The 21,561-nt window shown below is 37.5% G+C and overlaps 1 protein-coding gene across 2 annotated transcripts in view; it reads left to right on the forward strand.

Moving 5' to 3' along the window:
- The window catches only part of USP46 (ubiquitin specific peptidase 46), a 35,065-nt gene extending 15,196 nt beyond the window's left edge, over window positions 1-19,869 (forward strand). For both annotated transcript variants that reach the window (XM_075752173.1, XM_075752172.1), the window contains 6 exons: window positions 1,436-1,665; window positions 5,118-5,194; window positions 10,764-10,847; window positions 11,164-11,361; window positions 12,176-12,254; window positions 13,266-19,869. In XM_075752173.1, the coding sequence (XP_075608288.1) occupies window positions 1,436-1,665; window positions 5,118-5,194; window positions 10,764-10,847; window positions 11,164-11,361; window positions 12,176-12,254; window positions 13,266-13,367 (770 nt within the window). In that variant the 3' untranslated portion in view covers window positions 13,368-19,869. The remainder of the gene's footprint in view (window positions 1-1,435; window positions 1,666-5,117; window positions 5,195-10,763; window positions 10,848-11,163; window positions 11,362-12,175; window positions 12,255-13,265) is intronic.
- The last annotated feature ends 1,692 nt before the right edge of the window (window positions 19,870-21,561 follow it).

The raw sequence follows: 21,561 nt of genomic DNA on the forward strand, positions 1-21,561 counted from the left end.
CTGTTCATTCCAGAGCAGGCATTTGAAAGTTAGCTCTGAGTCATCTAGAGATAAATGCCCCCACACTGTTGGGGATCACTTTTAGGGACTGGATCTTATGTTTTCAGCTTTTTAAAATTAAGGCCAGACTCAGTGTGTATTAACCAGCTTATGCGTCCAGGCTAGACACTGCAAAGCCGAAGAATCTGTACAATATTTGCTGAGGAAATCTTTTTCAGGAGCAGGGGGATAAAAATACACATTTCTTGGGAACATAGATTCTTTTTTCTTCAACATGGTGGGCAAATTAAGTGTTCACTGGAGAAGTCTGTACTAAATCACCACTGAGATATTCTCCCCTCCCCCTGCAAGGATTTCTTATTGAAGAGGACAAGTCTCTGCTCATCAGACTTGTGTGTGAAAAATGAGCTTTGTGAGATGGTGTTATTACTGTTTGTGGTGGGTTAACCTTGGCTGGCTGTCAGGTGCCCACCAAGCCTGTCTCTCACTCCCCTCCTCAGCAGGACAGGGTGAGAAAATAAGATGAAAAAAATTTATGCATTGAGATAAAGGCATTTTAATTAAAAAAAAAAAAAAAAAAGCAAAGGCTGCATGTGGAAGCAAAGCAAAACCAAAGGAGATTTATTCTCTACCTCCTATGAGCAGGCGATTTCCAGCCGCTCCCTGGGAGGCAGGGCCTTGGTATGCCTAGGAGTTGCTTCGGAAGACAAACGTCCTAATAATGAAGGTGCCCCCTCTCCTCCTTTCTCTTAGCTTTTATTGCTGAACATGTCAGCTGTCCCAGCTATGTCCCCTCCCAACCTCTTGCCCACCCACAGCCTACCAGCCTTTGGCGGGGGGCAGAGGAGGGGTTGGAGAGACAGCCTTGATGCTCTGTGAGCACTGCTCAGCAATAGCCAAAGCATTGGTGTGCTATCAGCACAGTTCTAGCCACCCGTACAAAGCACAGCACTGTATGGGCTGCTATGAGGAAAGGTAACTCCACTCCAGCTAGACACAGTACATATGTGTCAGCATCTGATATCTTCAGTTTCCCCAGCCATGTGTCTTCCTGTCCAAACTCTGTGATGTTCCTAAGTGTCTGAGGGATTTGGAATATATGGGTGGGAGTCAGTGCTGCTCAAAATTAGGTATCAAGTCTAAGGAATTAATTTAGGATGAGTCACCATCTTTCTTTCTTCACTGACTGTAGTGGGAGCCTACACAACAAACTCCAAAGAGCATAACCTTTCAGACAGCTAAAGTTAGGTGAGATGAAGCCTTCCCCCAAAGTAGCTTCACTGAAGCCAGCATGACTGCAAAACTGCTCCTCTTTGGCATGATTCTAAATAGTTTGCTAAGCAAGGGCTGTTTGGAAAGAAATAATGAATTTAGTTTGCTTTCTTGAAGGAAAGGATATACTCAGCTTTAGAAATCTCGACTCTCTTCTTCACAGATCTCTTTGACAACTACATGCAGCAGGATGCACATGAGTTTTTAAACTACCTGCTCAACACCATCGCAGACATTTTGCAGGAGGAGAAGAAACAGGAAAAGCAAAATGGGAAGCTGAAAAATGGCAACATGAATGAAGCTGAAGAGAACAATAAACAAGAACTCACCTGGGTGCATGAGATTTTTCAGGGAACACTGACTAACGAAACTAGATGTTTGAACTGTGAAACCGTAAGCATTGGGAATAGATATTTGTTTTGATTGTTGCCCATTAATAGATAGATACATTTTATATATATAAATATATGAATCTTTTCAGACATCTGAGAATTGTGGATATTCCTGTAGACTTTACTTCTTGAAGTGAGTATATTCTTTTCTAAAAATTTATTTTTCTAAGCATTACTTGGCTAACCTATGCCAAGTTTTGCTGTCCTAATACATATCTCTACAGATAAAATCCTTGTTAGTTAATCAATACCCTTCCTTATTACTGTAACTTTGAGACAAGATATTCACATCATTCCATGAATAAGTAAGTGAAGTGTTAAGATGAATTTGTGTTAATTCAATCCTAAGAATGTGAGTGGCATACAGAAGGTTTGTTATTAACAAACCATGTGTTTTCTTTTATCTCCCTAATACTTTCCAGAGGATGCCATCAGTTTGAAGTCTCACGTTTGCAGTATGAGTATAAATTAGTTTCAGTTAAGAAACCTGATTGCAAGTCTATTGATTTCTGTGGTTTTCAATCACATGCTCCTACTTAAAGGGAAAAGAAATAATAAAAAATCCCACTTTCTGTCTGTGAGGTTGCTATATGAAAGAGTAACACACAGACAGAAAAAAAAACCTGTTTTGGGGAGAACAGTGACTTTCCAAAAAGGTTGGAATTAACCTCACCTAACCTTTGCTTTGTAAAAGGTAGGCATCAAGGATAAACTAGTTTTTTTCAGCTCCTTCTGTAGATGATGGAGATTGCAAAGGAGCTCCTGCAGGAAGCTCTCTCCATCTGTCTCCAGGCTGTTTCATGAAACAGAGAGTTTTTAGCATTGTTCTGCTCCATACGGCTTGTCCTGGCTCCATAGCATTACTGAGCTGTTGCAATTTTTGGTGCAGCAGTGCTGTGAACTGGGCCAGCAAACTGATCTGCCCTAAGAATAATGTGTTTTTAACTCAGGCCAGTACTGCTACCAAGTACTTCCTCTAAAGAAATTGCAACTTTAGATTATCTGCATTAAGATGGGAGAAGCTGCCCAGGGAAAGTATCTTCAGACAGCAAGCTGAGGTTAAATAGCTAACTTTAGACAGCTGAAGTTAGGTGAAATAAATGCTACCCAGGTCCTACTAGATGTGTAAGAGAACATATTCTGATATTTCTAATCATAAAGAATAGCTCTGTACTCCAAGAAAACATGACTTCTCCAGGGATTTGGGTCAGAGAGGGGTGGAAAAAGAGATACAGTGATAGTCAACATGAAAAAAAGAGGTTGGACCAAGTTTGGAGCAAGTTTGTATGAGTGAAAACATGAGAGAGAGATTGAAAATTAGTTCTTTAATCAATTTCAATTATAAAAAGCCAAGTAATGCTGGCAAGTTAAGATAAGTGAAAGGGTAGAAGTTCTTTTTAACTGACAAGCTTCTTTAAATGGTTGTGGCCTAATTCTAAATGAATATCCATTGTTTACTCAGACAAACTGTATTGACGTCAGGCATGTCCTTGGGTAAGAGCAAAACTGCACATTACCCTATTTGTAATTCAAAGTGACCAAGCTTTATGGAAAAATCAGCGCTAGGTATTGCTACTGTAGGAGGGCTTCTCGGTAGCTTCCTGTGAATGCAGAAATACTATATGCTACTCAGGATACTTTTCCAGTTTGTTTTTCTTGTATTATTGTATCTTGAAATCTTTGGGGAATAGTAGAATGGATTAAAAGATGTTCCTTTGCTGAAATATTCATATGCGGTATGTTAAGAATCATTCAGATTCCAGCAGTTCTTATTCTCACTTACAAAGAGTGCAGTTTGAATCTGGTTTTCCAACTACCTTTGGTTTTGGTCTGTGTTATTCTAGCTCCAACTAACTCAGCTTCCCCTTTCAGTAAATATTTGATGTGCTGAAATCAATATCAAAATTCCTAGCTTCTTTGTGGTGTTCAGATGAAACACTATACTTGCCAAAAACTTTTCCAAGTATTTAACCTCTTTTGATACGCAGTGTGTCTGACAGAACTCTAGTTCCAGCTGTAGAGACACAATGTTCTCTAAAGCTTTGTTGCTCTATCTTTTGAATTCTAGCTGTATGTTTATACTGCAGTTGATTGCTGCCAGTTTTGTGGTTTCCTGTCCCCTGTGGGTCGAATCATAGCTCAGGGAGGATTTTTGTTTGACGAACTGCTTTTCATTTTAATTGGGTGCGCGTTTTGCCTCTGTACATCTTTGATAATATCAAAACTCATCCTACTAAAGGTTCCTCTGGATTCAGGACTGATATGGGCTGCATTCACCATGTTTATAGGATCCCTGACATAACACAAAGATGAGCTGAAAGTAGTATATAACTTTTACAACCACAGAATTGCAGAAATCTGAGCGTGAGGAACTTGTGTCAGATCAATGGATTCAACCCCTCACTGAAGTTCTTGATTTTAACTTCACTATCCTATCATATGATTTAGTTATTCTAAGGAAATGCAGTGATAGGAGGCAAAATAGGGAGTCTTCATGCAGCATTTTATAAACAGAATTGGTTGTTATGAATATGACTAAACTTATGTGCAGTAATTCTGCAGTCTTTTTGACTCGGCTGAAGTATTACAACAATTATCCGTTGGATGATTTATTTAGTTTTTACATGACTTCATCTTCAAGATTAAACACTCTAAGTGAAAAATCATTTTCAAAGCAGAAATCAAGATCTGTCAGTCTGAAAATGTTTGAGGTTACTTTTTTAAAATAAAAGCTTCGCATTTTTCTCCTCTTGTTCCATCTAAAAAAAATTGGCAAAATCAAAACAATTTTGCAAAATATTATCACTTTGACATTTTTACCTTTAGTCTTTTAATTTTTTAATCAAAATTATTGACCAGGAACAATACTTAGTGGGGAAATGCAGCTGTATCAACTAGAAATATCAAGCCAGCCTTTTGAATGCCCACTGGAGAGAAAACATAACATGGTTAAATATGACATTTCTTGACAGATGCTTATTTGGTAAATATCTTCATTGCATCTTTAATAGTGGAAATAATTACATAGGGCATAAACTGTGATTATATAGTGTACTATATTATACAAAGGGTAAATAAAATTCCAGTAAAATAAGAAACTAGGCTGTGTTGCATAACAAGGGAACATATGTAATGCACTAGTCACAGCTAATATAGGGGGGGGATGGTCCCTCTAATGAACAGTAGACTGCAGTCACTGGCCCATGGTTGGTGGGCTTGGATAAGTGGAACAGACAGAAGTTAAATTATGTGAAAGCTGGATTGGTAGGGTTACTAATAAATATAGTCATGCTGAACTAGAAAAAAAATGTAAAACATTGGAATGGGGGGGTTTTGTGTAATTTATTCTGCAGAAATTGCTCTATCTTTAGCATTTGCATGTAGATATAGACAGCACTTAGATGTATAACGTTTCACTAAGTCTCTGTTTCGCGTGTACATTTTTTGCAACAGGTTAGTAGCAAAGATGAAGATTTTCTTGACCTTTCTGTTGATGTGGAGCAGAACACATCAATTACACACTGTCTAAGGTAAATGAATGCATCTCTTTGGGAGATAGTCCTGACTTTGCTAAATTTTCCAAGTCTAGTAGGTACAGAAAAGAGAAGTAGAATAACACTGGGTTTTGAGATTTTCCTAAGCAGAAGAAAAAGACAGTAAACAGGATGTTTCCTCTAATGACAAAGTATACATTCACATATTTTGTTTTACGCGCTTTCTCTTTCAATATATGTGTTTGAAAGAGAAAAAAAATCATCTCTTGGGGAAAATAATTGATTGCCTCGTCCTCTGGAAGAATTGCTGCAGAATAATAATTGGCTTCAAAGGGATTTAAGTGTGCTTATCTTTAAGCTTCTATTCAAGTGCTTTGTTGATTAGGACTTATATGCATATTAAAAGTTAAGTGTATGCTTTGCAGAATGAGTGCTAGAGTCCCCAGAGGGCAAAAGATTTCAAAAGTCTACTTTTCTGCCGTAAAAGTTTCTTATTCTGTGTTTCATCCTAAAATTATGGGGACAAGTCTTTTATTCTAAGTTTCAGTTCTGCTCCTAGTACACTCTTAAGTATTAAATACTTCAGAGATCAAAATAATTTTTAGACTTGCATGGATGACTGTTCTGAGAGATTTAAAATATCCAGAGTTTTGGCATTGTTACAATAAACCGATACCTAGATTTAAGACAGTATGTTGCTGCTCTAAGGTAACGATTATCAATTGGTCAAATTACTCTTTCAGGCTCCAAAATTGCTACCAAGTTTGAAATTGTATTTAGTAGTTTTTCTGGAATGCTTTGGAAGGGTTGCCTGGCATCTCACCCCAAGCTGAGTTACAAAAAGAGAAGGCATATGAAGTCCTAACCATTTCCTGAGTCAGAAAGCAGTGATTTCTCTGTGCATACCACAACTGTACTAGGTAACTTTTGTTGCACTTTAAAGTGGTAGATCCAGTAAGATTTTTCCTTCTCAACTTCTGTTCAGTCTTCTGTAGGATACTGTAGCAGTTCTTAGCCCTCAAGTAGTCCACACGGCATTAAGTAACCTCATTTTAAAAGGTGAGCAAACTGAAGAGTGGCTTTGGAAAGGAGCACATTATTTTCGCTTTTTTCCCATTGTCTCTTTGTCTGCTCATGGTCACCAATAATTGAATCACTACTGGTACTACAGGCTTTTGTTTGCACATTTCTAAGTTCTTCACTGTAGCCACTATGTTGAACTTGGTTTTGTCAGCATTACTTTACCTTTCCCTATGGTGTTCAAAGTCAATTTGAAATCATGCTGACATGCAAGGAGGCTGAAGTGTACATCTTCTGAGATCCTTTCTAACCTGAGTTGTTATTTGGTTCTATGATATACAGTTACTGGAGACTGAGCACTGACTTTTTCTTACAGCTTAGTCTGGTGAACCTGTTCATAACTGCTGCTGTACATAAAGTTGCCATCTGTCCTTCAGCTTTCTCCAATTTCTTATTTATTTTCTTAGTTGTTAAGCTTCATGGAAATGTTTTGTTTGGAAAGATTGTTTTATGCAAAAGCACTGAGTACTTCAGTAAAATTACCAATAGCATTTCTACTACTGAACAGCCAGTGGCTGTAGCTTACAAAGAACTTCACTATTGCAACCAACAGGTGAATGGTGGAGTTGAGAGGGACCCCGAGAGGTTAGTCCCTGTCTCCACCTCAGACAGAATGCTTGTCCAACCTGTTCCAAAAGATCTTTTATTAGTAGTAGCTCGACTGCCTATCCCAGTCCTTCCTGTTCTTACTACTAACAAGTTTTTCCCGCTGTGTAACATGGATCTTCCTTATTTCAGTTCAAGCCCATTTCTATTTGCCCTGTGTATTGTGTACATAAACCAGGGATTGCTCCCCTTCCTCTTAGCAGCAGTCTTTTACATACAGGAAGAATGCCATCACTTTCTAAGGTAAACAGCCTAGGGTCATTCAACCTTTCCTTCACAGGCTATCTTCTGTAGATCTCTGCTCCTGTTCATTACTCTTCAGCCTTCTCTCCAATTGAACCTCTCTTGAACTTTATCTTTCTTGAAGTGCAGTTACCTAAAACTAGGCACAGTATTCCAGCAGAGATCTACACAATCCAGAGAAGAATGGATGTCCTAAAAGTTTGTTTATACATCCCATTATATAGCATGTGCCTTTATTCCAACATCATGACATGCATTTTGAAGGCCACCCATCGTTCATTTTGGAAATAAAGGGAAGCAAAATCCCAGTTTGTTCTTTTCTTGGGGTGGGAGGTGCAGGTTGCTATTTACACATTAAACAGGAAGAGAGTCATCACCTATCATCTATTCTGATCATCTTTTACACTAGCAGCATGTCTATCTCTGTTTAGAAAACATATTCAGTTAGAATATGGATTTCCTCTCTTTGCTCCATGGTATTATGCATTATTAAATGAAGTATAAGTGCTTTTGTGGTTTCTGTTAATAGGAGCGGCCAAGTTATTACTCTTTTTGGAAACTTTGGTGTTTCCTTTTTTTAAACAACTGCTTTGCTATGTGTTTACAGGTTTAAGTGCTACTACGTTGAAAAGGTAAATTAAAGAAAAACTACGCAAGATAACATTTAAGTAGAATGAATTTTTTGCCGCTACAGATGAATGCTCATTTTAGTTATTTCTGTAGCTTTTCAGATTGAAAAGGTCCTTGTGTACATAAGAGGTCCAAAGAGTACAAGCCTCTGGCATAGTCTAAGTCCACAGGGTAGACAATAGGGCCTGAAGCAATAGAAGTCTAATAACAAATATAGTACGTATCCATTATTTTTATTTCCACTAGGAGTTGCAAGGTTTACCGGTGCATTTGATCCTGACTTTTAACTAGTCTGCCTGTGCTTTTTTTATTCCACTAAGAATTCTCTCCTCTCTTAAAACAGAAAATCTGTATTATTTGTGCATATAAGCAATAGAAAGCATCTTTCACACTGTAGCATAGAGGCTGTAGAGAGATGGACTGTGGAAGCACAGGAGGTATAGTATATCTTGAGCAGGTGTATTTAAAAATTCCTTTCTCCTATTAAAATACCATATAAACAGAATGCAGATTGGCCTGCTAATGGAATAGGAAAGACTTAGAAATATCTTGAAACAAGCTCTGTAGGTATAGAAAAAAGTTCCTCAAGCCTATAGGCCTATAGTCTGCCTGCATGCAGACTTTGCATGAACTCCAGTCAATGATCTGTTGTTTTTAACTGTTCAACATCTATTAGAAGTACCACACTGAAAATTCTCGATTGATGGAACAGCTACTGAAGTTGCAGTTGTAAGGGGCAGCGAAAGCATCTAATTCTCACCTGCATACTTCTTTTCCCCCAAGAAAAGAGTTATTGCTTATAAATATGCCACTAGTTTTGTTCCTGGTACAGAAAAAGGAACTAATATGTGCTGAATAAGTGAATTAGTAGTGCCTCTAAATTCCATGACTGTGCCTCATCTCCTTCGGTAGAACAGGGTACCAGCCTGTCAGGTGGAAGTAGAAGACAAAGAAACAAAAGAACAAATGCCAAGTGACATGTAAGGGAATGTCCATCAGCTTATCAAGTATTTGCATATTTCTCTGGCTTTCATACATGTAATTCCCATAGTAGTCAACTTATCATTTAAAATGTTAGATATTATTGGTTTCAGAATAATTAATACATTTTAAAAGGAATTCAGAAACTCTTTGAGTTTAGTTCATATTCATGGGAGGCTTGGCATAGAAAAAACCAGTATCTATCATAGCACCTGTACATGTTTGTTTATGTTAGAAAAATATTATTTCCATTGCTTCACTTTGAGGTGGGAAGGAAACGCATAAATTCCACAAGTTTTTGGTTTGTTGTTTTTTGTTGAGTTTTGGTGAGTTTTAATTGAGACTTTAGGCTTTGACAGTAAACATCAGACTCTTTCCTGAACCGAAGACCTAAAAGTTACACAAGCACATTCTACTGAATCTTGCAGCATTATGTTCCCCACACATATAATCCATCTCTAATCTTTTCTAAAAGTTTCATTTCTTCACTTCTGAAAGGTTACCATGTTTTTCAGAGGAATTGGCTGAATTCAGTTAATTTTGTCTTTAAATTCAAGTGTGAAATCAGATATTCAAGATCAGTGTTTACCACTGAAGCAAATCCTTTCCAGTGATCATACTTTATTTTTCTTTTAGATAACAAAATTTTGCTTACGATCAAAGTTTTGTTGCAATTTATCTTTCAAGAGTTGTATTTTGTCCTAAATTTCGGCACTTTTCTGATCAAATTGTTTAAGACCATATAAAGAAAAAAGCCTAGTAAAAGCATTCTCAGTTAGAATCAATATTATTCAGTCATATGAAGTGCCTCTCTGTCATGCTCTGTCAACCTTAAAGAACTTAAAGCTTGAAAATGGAAAGTCCTCCCCTTTTATGAAGTCAATGTAAATAACTTCTAATACCTATGCCTTCGCAATCCCTATAGTCTTCAGCTCTCCTGTCTACCCTTGTGGTGATGATGCCAGGAAGAAATAATCATCCAGAATCCTCCCTTTGCCTTTCTAAGATTATTCTGGTGCTCCTACTGTGAGGGCAGGCCGAACTTGCAGCCAGTGCGGCTTCAGCCTCTGTGCATGTGAACTGCAATGGTAGAATGGAGTTTATTGGGTCTGAATTTGTCTGGAGTTCAGAAGTCTGTTAGGTACAATGTAGGTGCAATCAACAGGACACTTCTGTACTTCAGATATATCTATTTAAGGCCCAAAGTCACAAGAAGACCTGTGTGCTTAAAGTGGGAGATGGGTGCTTATGTCTGCCTTTACAGTTCTTGAAACACCTGCTCGGCTGCAGTGTAACACTAAAGGTGACAAAAAATTACTGTCATTTTTTTTACAGTTAAGTGGGGGTTTTTTAGGTACCTAAAATTCTGCTCCAAAGTATCTCAGCTCTGTGACTTCTGACAAATCTTTTCTGTGAACTGAGAGACACTATAAAACAAGCCTTCCTCTGCCTCTCTCACTTCAAAAGCTCAATCCGGAAACATTTCCAAGCGTATTTACTTGATCAGGATTTACAAAATCTTCTATACTAGTGGACATTTTCCTTTTTTAGACAACAAGAAGGTATAATCAAATAACTTCTGGGTGCCAGCTCAAGAGGTTAGAGGATGCAGAAAACTGAGTTCAATTTATTTCTCCTGTGAAAGAGGATTCAAGCTTATCTTATAGAAGAAAACCATAAAATGCGAGCTATTTGGGGATGACAGAAGTGCACTTGAAGCTGTTCCATTCTGCAAATAATTTAAAAAGGGACTTGATGCATTGAGCGACTACACTCAAGTCTCAGCAGCCCCTTGACATGTAAGAGACCAGGATATAAGTCCCATTTTGAGATACGTGACCCTCTACCTGTGGTATATGGAGGGCCTCAGCTCCTAATACAGGGCTGTTATAGCAGCCAGAAACCTTTGCAAACCCCAGTACAGTTGCTTTAGATGTTTTAGAAAACTGAACTCAGTGGAAAGAGGATTTCATTCTGTGTGTCTTTCTAGGGTTCCAGTTCATCAGCCCAAGTGGGGCAAAAATGTTAAGATCATTTAAAAACTGATAATTCTATTTATTTACAGAGACTTCAGTAACACAGAGACATTATGTAGTGAACAGAAATACTACTGTGAAACTTGCTGCAGTAAACAAGAGGCACAGAAAAGGTAAGTGAAGAGCACGCTATTTCACTATGTCACCATGTCATGCTATGTCACCATGGGCTTTGACAAACCTTCTCCTTGATATTTATTGTGTTTAGATAACTAGAAGCCTTACACCCCACCTGCATTCTCTGTGTGGGTCAGAGAACCTACAGACATATTCAAAAGTATTACATGTGTCTTAGTCTAGAAGCTACTGCTAGTTGACTACTGTTACTTATAAAGTGCTTTGATAATGCAAACGTTTACTCATTAAGGAAAGACAGAATGACTTTGAACTGGTCAGGTCTTTATCATATGCGCTTTAATGGTTTCACAGGATGAGAGTAAAAAAACTGCCAATGATTCTTGCCTTACACCTCAAGAGATTCAAGTATATGGAGCAATTGCACAGGTATACTAAGCTATCTTACCGTGTAGTATTTCCTCTGGAGTTACGTCTCTTCAACACATCCGGTGATGCTGTCAACTTAGATCGGATGTACGATTTGGTAGCTGTTGTTGTTCACTGTGGAAGGTAAGATACTTTCATGTAATTGCCAAGGGCAGAGGCATGCCTGACAAAATGTGGGGAGAGTGGGAGGGAGGACATAAACCCTGCTGCTGCACCAACTTGCCTGTGTCTTGGCCTGAACCTCTTAGCCACTCTCCTTCTTAGTAAATCGGTTCTTGTTTAAAAAATAATTTCTCGGGCCTCCAAATGTCACAAGATTGGCTTAAATTAATGGAGCTGTCTCCTTCCTCATCAGCCCACTTAGAGAGCTTGGGAGCCAGGACTCTGTGAGGGCCAGATGCTGCTAGCACGTAGGCCCTACAACAGATCACCTTGATCGTCTGTCAAGGCAGTGAAAATGTTAGCTTTAATAAAACTTACATATGGCATATTGTCAAATATGAAACAAACAGAAAAATTCTTGGGGGTCTAGGAATACAACTTGTTCTCTCTCTTCTCAAAGACTGTATGTAACTAAGTATTCACAGTTGATACCAAACAATTTTCCCCCTTAAATTTAGTTCATAATGTTTTTAAAATATTTTCAGTAGTCGATGCCTGCCATGAACAATTTGTTAAGTGTTCTATAGGTTAATTTGCAAATGGCCATGGCACAGATGAAAACAACACATTTAGCTTTCAGTTGATGAAGTCTTTGCACCAAATGAATAAAAAGGTGAAAGGAATAAATGTCTACTGTACCACCAGGGATGGGTTTACTATGTTCTTCATAACAGTTATAATTCAGTCTGCTTGCATGTAGAAATGTGACTTATCAAAATGGACTTAATAGTAGCTTCTAATATTTTGGGGGTTGTGGGTTTGTTTTGCTTTCTAGTGGACCGAATCGGGGGCATTATATTACTATTGTGAAAAGTCATGGATTTTGGCTCTTGTTTGATGACGACATTGTAGAGGTCAGTATGCTGAGGGTCATGAGCATAACTTTTGTGTTTATGTTCTCTTCTGTATTTGGGGTTAAAATTCTGATCCAGATCTGGGATCTAGTCTGATTACTAGTCTGCAAAGCCACAGTTTGGTTGTAATGTGACATTTAGCTCAACTCTGTTAGGAAGTAAGATTGCAAACAAAATTTGTAGTTCTTCTTCCTGTAGTTCTTTCTCTGTCAATGTTGGAGGAGGTTGTTTTATTTCAGAGCAACATGAATATTTTTAATATCAGACTTCAAGGGTTTAATTTGGAATGTTTTCTATATCTAATAAAATCAATTTAATTCATTAAAACTTAAAATACCCAGGAACTATGTTGCAATCCTTGGCGATATCACTGGCAAAATTGGACTGAGTAAAGCTAACATTGCTGTAAAATTTTGATTTTGGAACAACTGGGAAGTTACAAGAAAGTCTGGATTCTGTAGTCAATCTGGGTTTGTCTGAATGTAAATTAGAGCAGGATCTGACCTGCAGCTATTACAGATTCTGTCCAAGCACTCTGCAATTCATTCCTAAGCAAACCCTTCATGTCATTGCAGCACCTAGGCAAAGCTGAGGTCTTGAGTTGGATTTCCCAGGAGTAAATCCAATGGAGGAAAGTAAGCACTGGGACATTGGACAGGGCATGTCTTGAAGACGGTTTCTGGAAATCTCAGAAGCTGGGGTCACATGGTCACATTTATGTGTTTTAAGTGTTCACTATTGCATTCCAAGGAGTCTCTCTGTTACTGGAAAAAACTTAATTCAGTTAGGTTCACTGTGACAAACATTCCTATTGACTTCCATGAGTGAGACCAGTAGGGCTTATAGTCCCTGAACATTACCCTTTCACTGCTTAAATTGCAAACAGAATTTGCTAATTGCTACCCTGAAAAAAATAGCTGAATTTGTCTTTTGCGTTTATACTGTCATTTCATGCATGTTTGGTATTTCTTTTACCTAATAGCACATTAAAATTTTTTATTTACTTTGCAGAAAATAGATGCTCAAGCTATTGAAGAATTCTATGGTCTGACCTCTGATATATCAAAAAATTCAGAGTCTGGCTATATTTTATTCTATCAGTCAAGAGAGTGACTTTGCAAACTGTGACAATTGCACACAACGATGCTGCGCACAAAAGAAGGTGATGGCCCCCCTTAACTGACTTTTACACAGACCACATCTTGTATGGTTGAACAATGATACACTCTGTCTCCTATTAAATGGTCTATGTGATATTGGCTATAACTGTCCATTTTTGACATGCAGAACTTTGTTTTGGGGAGGGGGGGGTTGTTTGTAGTTTTTAAGTCTGATTGAAGAGTTAATTGCAGTCAGATTTTAGTGGAATTTATATGGACTAACATTTACAGATAATAAGATTTGGATGTCAACTGTTAAACCCAATCCAGCTAGAGTAGTATTTTATATGGAAGTGTTCATTGCATTTAGGACAAAATTGTTTAAAACTTTCTAAATAGCTTTGGGGTATGTTGATTTACAAAGCATTCCTTTAAAAACATCCTGACCTATACTTACCCATTTTAAGTGTAGGGAAAAAAAAAATCTGTTTTGTGATGATTAGAATTGTGTTTGTATAGGGGATTTTTTTTTACATGTTACTCTCTGCTGCAAAAAAAAAAGATATTCTTCCAAAATCATTTAAGCTTTGGGTTGTTAAAAAACTTTCAGTGCATAACCTCAGGCCTAAAATTCACATAGAGGGATTTAAATTACAGTGGAACTAAGTAATTCTGTATGTCCAGTTACTTTGTTTATCATGAGATAGTACAGATGAGGTGAGATTTCAGAACTTGCAGAGCACTGGAATAAAGGGAGTGAGATGACACGTATGACACAGAGATAAATTACATTTATAGAGATTGAGCTTATCTTTCTGTTAAAATGATATTATAGGTTGTTTACTTAATTGAGTTTGCAGAAATTGCAACACTGCTCATGTATAACATATCCATCAGGCCTGAAATTACACAGTCCATTGAAGTAAGTGTTGTTTGTACGATACATAAGACACAGCTTGATCCTGCAATTTTCTGAATATCTTTAGGTCCCATTTTCATTTCTCAAGACAGAGTCCATTTCTTAGCAACATAGCGTAATACATAACAACCATTAGTTTACACACACTGTCATGTATATATCATCTCTAACATTTTGGCCATGTTTGACAGCATTTGGATGACCACAGAAACAGATAGGGCTCTAGAGTGTCTTATTTTTAAAACATCAAAAGGCTTAGTTAGTTTGTGATTTTACTGGGTGAATTTGGCTGGCACTAGTCATGCCCTGGCTAATAAAATTGCTGAACTCATATACTGGAATTTGGCAAAGAATGAATGTAGAAGAAAGTATCAATAGCGTAAGAGAAGGGATGGATAGCAGGTTGAGGCAGTGGTAACACTGGGTAACTACCATGCTTGGGTTGACACTCCATTATACAATTCTTGAACTTCAGTAGCCAAATTCCTGTTCCAATGGAGTCAACAGCAAAAACAGGCGTGTCTTCTTCAGGGGGACTGACAGTTGGTTCTAGTATTTATAAAGATATACTCATCTCATAAAACTTATTTCTACCTGTTATATTTCATTTACTCTTGTTAAGTATTTATTAGATAATGTTGCTTTTGATCGTTCTTTTAAGAAGCCTGCCTTCCACTTTATGGTCAACCCTCTATTTCAAGAAATGGCTTTTGAAGTGCAGCTAAATCTTATATTTTGGTCTTCTGTAGGAAGGAGAATAACTTTTTTTCATTGTGATCTACTGTGAATATGAAATATCTTTTGTTACATCATGGTGAAAATGAAGTATTAGCTTCTACTGTCACATCAATTGAAGTTCAGCTGGATTTATCAATGGCCATTTTGTAAACTAAGGAAATGTTGCACTTTATACAGAACAAGAAACAGAAGTGGACTTTTCATCTAACATTATTTGTGATTTATCATGTTATTATACCGATACAAGAAAACAGACATAGAATGTAACCTTAGAGTACTTACTTAGATGAATAATAGGAGTGGTCCAGAGAGATCACTCACATGAATGAAGGCTGGTATGCAGGCTCTAGATAAGCATAATTGGGATGCAGCTCTAGTTCTTTTATTGGTGTTAGAATGAAATGTTCTGTCTCTAACACAGAAGACAGATATCTTACAGAAGACTTCAACTCTCACTGAGGCCCAGGAGCTTTTCCACTGAAACCTGCAAATCCCTCCTTAATGGATTTATTTATAAACATTCAGAATTTCCATATAAAAATGTAGTAATCACTTGCCTTTTAAAATGGGTAAGGTTTCCTCATTGTGAATGAAGGCACTTTCTAGATCAGCATTAACCAGTGCTGGTCCAAAGGTCTATACTTCACAGTTTACTGCTGAACATTACTAGGGCATTCTTCATTTTAAAACAAGCAACAAAAAAGATATTCTTCAGGTATCATTTGAATGTTTAGCGTTCATTTTTATATGAAAAGTAATTTTTCATTAAAATATTTTTAAAATCAATTCAATTTTAGGAAATGTTTTCCATATTTCAATTGACTTATCTGAAAATTGATTTTTTAAAAAATGTTAATAATATGAATTAATATTTAAGTGCTAAAGTACAGAATAATAATCTCTGGTTTTCTCCAACTGCAAGATAGCTCTAGGTTGTAAAACAAACTGATAATTGCAGTACGTTATTGAGAGTAAAATTGCTAGAATAAGCCTTTTCATAAAGTATGAAAAAACATTTTAAATTCATGCTAGCCCCTGAAAAGATCACAGCACTGGTATCACACCAGATATCACTGGTCTGACATCAACTCTGAAAAGTTGTGGGATACTCACTTTATGCTAACACCAGCTAAACTAGGGAGAATTATAAAATAAATTGCAGTCACAATTCTGTAAATTATATCCAGTCTACAGTGTGCTGAATGTCTTGACTTCAGTCCAGCAAAAGCTGTCCCATCATGGCGGTAAGAATAGTGCCAGTCTACGCAGCAGAACTTCTATGTCAAATTAAGTGCATTTGCACGGGTTTTGCGGGATTGGGATCCTCACAGGAACGATGTAGAGTATTTTAGTTGATTAAATAAAACATAATCCTTTTTCTCTTATGCTTATGTATAGATTTTCGGTCCCTTATGAAAGAATGGAAAAATATCTAGGACAATAAAAGCTTTTCAGCCAGCAGCTAGAAAACAAAATTGTAGCACAGATGTCTAATAGTATTCTGTGCTTCCCTAAAGTGACTATTTTTATGGTGTTGGGTTCTGAGTATATTAGGTCTAAAGACATCTGAAGTTTTCTGGTTGTTTCACACGCTGTTGCTGAGATGTGTTGTCCGATCTTATTACTATGCTCTTACTTAGAAAAAAGAACATTTTTGTCCTGTGCTGTTTTTCCACTGAACCCAATGAAGCACTGCAGTGCTGATGAATCAGTTATCTTAGAGGATGAGCTCAGACCTCAACTTTTATGTTTCATAGAACAGGCTGTCAAGATTTTATGTAATTTCTATTTTTGGGCCATAGCAGAGGGAGGCAGAAGAGGGGAGTGATGGAGAAACCATACCAGTGAAGCAGAACACCTTGTTGAAATTAAGTCCCAAAATTACTCCTGTCCATTTTATTTTAATAATTTACAGTTACCTCAGAGCAGTAGATTACACCTTAAAAGTCTTGTTCCTTTAGCAGTTGGAGCAAAGAAAATAAAGCAGTAGGTATTTCCTTTGCATTAGATTTGATAAAGGTATTAAAGAACTAACTAAGCTGAAACTGAAATTCATATTATGTGGTGTGTCCTAAAGCACTGCCACAACCTGTCTTCTATCTTCAGACATTACATTTCATTCACCCATATGTTACAGCATCATGTACTTGGGACCTGAGCCGACGACTTGCAGCTGCCAGAGATTTGATGCCTCTCAGCAGCAGACCCCTCTTGTTTCATATCTTTTTTTGCTGCTTGTGGCTGACAAGTGTGAGCAGTATCTTACAGCTGAACGTGTACTAGAAATTTTAAGAAGTTTTGGCTGTGTACCTGTTCTTTGCTAGTACCTTGTATCAGCGTTTGTTTTAATTTATTTCACTTTTGTTGGTCTGATATTGTATTTGTATAATAATTTATGTACTTAATATTATTAGTTTTCAGGTTTAATTTTTATGTACTTAGATTTTTTAAAAGGTAATCAACCGAAGCACTTTAAGCAACAATGTCAATCTTGTGAAATTCCAATCAGCTTAACATTTTGCCTTTGTCTTTTTGCTTTTGCAGCTATTTGCTTGTGATCCAACATCTCTAGTTACAACCCAATTTCCATTTTTAGGCTTGTAGTCCTAGCTGGGTTGTAAATTTAGGAAGCCCAAATCTGTTCATACGTATTTGTTCATGCATAACAAGGATGCAGTATTTACTACGTGTCTGCTACACATAGCAGTATGTACCTGACGAGTTACTCTCACTGTGCGTATTTCACAGCTTTTTTTGCGCTCTACCTGCTAACCCATCTGGGAATAACTGATTAGAGTATTACAGTCATCAATGACTGTAACTTAGAAAAGCTCCATTTCTCCCTGGAGAATTCTCTTTTACTAAACACAGAGCTAGCTGTCAATCAGCTGATGATACAGGTATTGCACTCTTTGCCATTTTATCTGTGCTCTGTACAGTCTCAAGAATGAATAATCTTAAGAGCTCCATTTATTCCTGGCCCTTGTGTGAGTGATAGCAAGGAGAGCAATCTTTTTGCATCTTCCTTCTCTCCATTTGGGCTCATATAAAGGGAAGAGATAATGAGGTAGGATAAGTGCTGGTGTAAAAAAACTCACACCATCTACCAAAGGCGCTGGCTGTTTCTTAGAGGCCAGCACCTGTGATATCCTTATCAGAAAGTCACTGACTTTCTGTGGTTTTAACACAAAGGTTATTCTTAGTTTTTTAGACATCATATTCTCTTCGATCAATGAAAAAAACAGGGCTTTTTCATGTTGCATCAGTTCCGTTGCTGAGGTGTTTCTTTTCAGTTTAACGTGGCACTTAATATTTAAATAGCCCTTGGGAAGCCTCGATAAGACACCTTTTTAATTTCTTTCCAGTTAACATGCATGACTTCAAGGAGATTGCTTGAACCTGTCCACAAGACTTATTCAGATTACCACACTCCTTTTGCATACAAAGTCAAATAACACCTATCAGGAGGTATGTGCCCACCTGATGGGACCATCTGGGCCAAGCCCACACCTTTTTACATGCTAATGATTCTTTACCCCCTAGGAGGTTTGCTTGCTGGCTTTGCCTGAATGATTTAATATGAAACTGCACATAACTCCCCTTATTCCTGATCTCAGAGTTGCTATAATTCTTTAATAATTCTGCTTTATTTGGTTATTAAGACTGGGACTATTGCACAATGTAGAATAACTTGTGTGCGCCGTTCACAGCGGTCAATTTAACAGCCTAATGCTTCTGATGAAGGCTGTTGCAGGTGACAGCTTCACTATATGTAAGAATATTGAAGAGTAAGTGACTTTTCTGTGATAGCACGGTAGGTCTGTGTCCTGGTTTCGGCCAAGATAGAGTTTATTTTCTTTCTTGTAGCTGGTACAGTGCTGTGCCCTTCTGTAGGAGGAGCTGGACTGGCATGCAGCTTCCTAGCCCTCAGCTTGTACCCAGCTGAAGTTGGTGCTCCGTCCTCTAGATAAATCTAACCCTTCTCCTAGGGGCTCCAAAGCAGCAGGAGCAAACCCTTTGTGAAGACACCTTGCCGTTCACAAAAACATCTTGCTCGCTGCAGTAGATAATAAATGAATATTTGCAACCCTTCTCTCCCCACTCCCCAAACCCTCATTAATAGGAATACATTCCTTAAAGAGGCTGAGCTTAAACATCAGCTTTGTACTTACAATGGTGTTCATATTTGCAAATGTCCCAAAACAGATTGTTTTCACGTACTGAGTTGTTTTCTAGTCCTCTCTCAACTCTAATTCTAATGGCAACATCAGGGCAGCCATGTTACAGGTTCAGGTGCTTTTCTTGGAGACAATTTTCTAGATTCAGTAGCTTTTGTTAAAGAAGACCTAACACAAGCTCCATAACTTACCCATGACTCTTTAGGGGTAAAGTCACCATATGCTTTATGAATATGAGCATAGGGTAGGGGGAAGAAGAAAGAGAAGGAGAAGAAATATGGAAAGGGCTGGTTTTTCGGAGGCTTTGAATGTGTATATCTGTGTGTAAATATACAGTCCCTCTTTACCTTGTCAAAATGATGCAATCATAGTAAAACTACTTAAATATTTTGTGCTAGTTTTTTAAATGGAGTAAGAGGTAGTAGAATCATTAGAGACATAACTGGGGACACGTAAAAATACTGAATTTCTAGTAAAGCGTACAGTACACGGTGTATGTGTACAGTTGACTGTCTGCTCTTTTTAATCATGTACATGTAATTAAACCCTGCACTACCTGCAGAACTGTAAGATAAATATCATGTTGGTTATTAAGGTTGTAACATAAGAAAACAGTATTTTCTCCTGTTAACATGTTTATATTTTACATGAAATAAACTCCCTAGCTGATCTTGCTTCCATTCAGCTTGCTTTGAATTCACTTGGAGCCAGACTAAGGCTGAACATTGATGTTGGTTGGTACATGACATGCTTCTGCATGTCAGGTGTCTGTGTTCTTACAGATGGCAAGACTGCCGACGCCTGCTTTTTTATTTCACTTAATGAAGTCATTGCATTTTAAGTGACTCCAGAGAATATTTTGCCACCTGGGCAAACTGTGTCTGAAGTGTCTTAAGGGAAAAAATTTTGCATGCAGTTCATGAGTCATCTTGGTGGAATATACATACAATTGCGTGACTGTACCTAGTTGAAGCACATCATTGACCTTGCCAATGTTACTGAGAACAGCTAAAACTGAACAGAATAAAAAGCAGCCAGAATTGAACTGCCTTTTGCATCAGGGAACAGCGAGAATCTCAAGCCCTTTAGCCTGGGATTTTACCTGGGACTACCAGAATGGCAAAGGGTTTTGCTAATGAGATCTAAAATTCTGTCAGAGAATCGAAAGGTTCCTGTAGTCTGCTCATTTGCCTGAAGTTATTCATTAGCAAACACAATTTACTTTCTCAAAAGTGAGGTAAATAAAAGGCTGGAGTTTCTTGCTCTTGTCTAAATGGATTCTTGTTATTCCTTCAGAATCGTTTAGAGAACCAAAATTAAACATAGCTGTCAAACTGCATGTTAAATTTACAGTTAACATGCTATAAGATTATGGCACATCAGACTATCAAAGGACTAGGTTGAGAAACGCTTCACATCTTATAGTACACATTTCCTCTCAAATTAAAAACCTTGAAGCACCTTCAAATTTATTCCTAGGTTACTAGAACATAAGCTTTTAACTGTAGGATGGAGACAGAAATTTAAAACACAAGGGATGACTGAAATAAATAACTCACAAATCCATACTTTAAAGTATTTTAAAGAAATAAAATTTATAGTGAACATATAAAGAAACCAAGAAAAGGTTTCCAAGAGCAGGGTTTGCAATCACTGTATGTGGGCTCCACTAGGATTGCTCTCACTTCAGAAATGTGTTTTCTCAGAAGCTGTATGATTTTTGCTTATGTCTCTGTTCCTTATTTTTTGATATGAGTTAGATTAATAATTTTAAGTTAGATTGGGTTGTGTTCTGTGAACCAGATAAACAAAGAAATGCTAAAAATATAATTTAATCTTAATGAAAACTCAGGTATGGTGGGAGAAAATGACAAGATTCCTCATTTAAATACACTCACCAGACTTGAAACAACGTTTTTCAGACACGACTAAATATATGACATGGAAGACCATGTTTCTGGACATATTAATTTCCTTGAATGTCTGTGTGCAATTTAAAAAAATGAAGTAAAAATTTTTAAAGAAGAAAAATAAGAACCATTCTCAAGACATTTATATATATATACACGGTAACAGAACATTTCAATTATCTGTGCTGAAAAATGTTCATCTTCACTTACTAATTTTATAGCAAATAGTAAAAGATTACTCCATTGCCTTGTTCAAGATCATTCACCCTCAGTGCATGGCTCATTTGGCTGCTCTGCTGTGACTAAGAGCTTCAAGCTCTTACAAACCTCAGTGTAAAGACATGGTAGCCGCGTGTCCTTGCTGCCTCTGGGAGACTTGTGGCACCGGCTGTGAGCCAGCAATCCCCTGAAGACCAGGGTCTTCCTGGATCCCTCCTCCCAGGGCACTCCAGACAAGCGATG

Source organism: Balearica regulorum, chromosome 4 (genome assembly GCF_011004875.1).
Source record: "Balearica regulorum gibbericeps isolate bBalReg1 chromosome 4, bBalReg1.pri, whole genome shotgun sequence".
NCBI lineage: Eukaryota > Metazoa > Chordata > Aves > Gruiformes > Gruidae > Balearica > Balearica regulorum.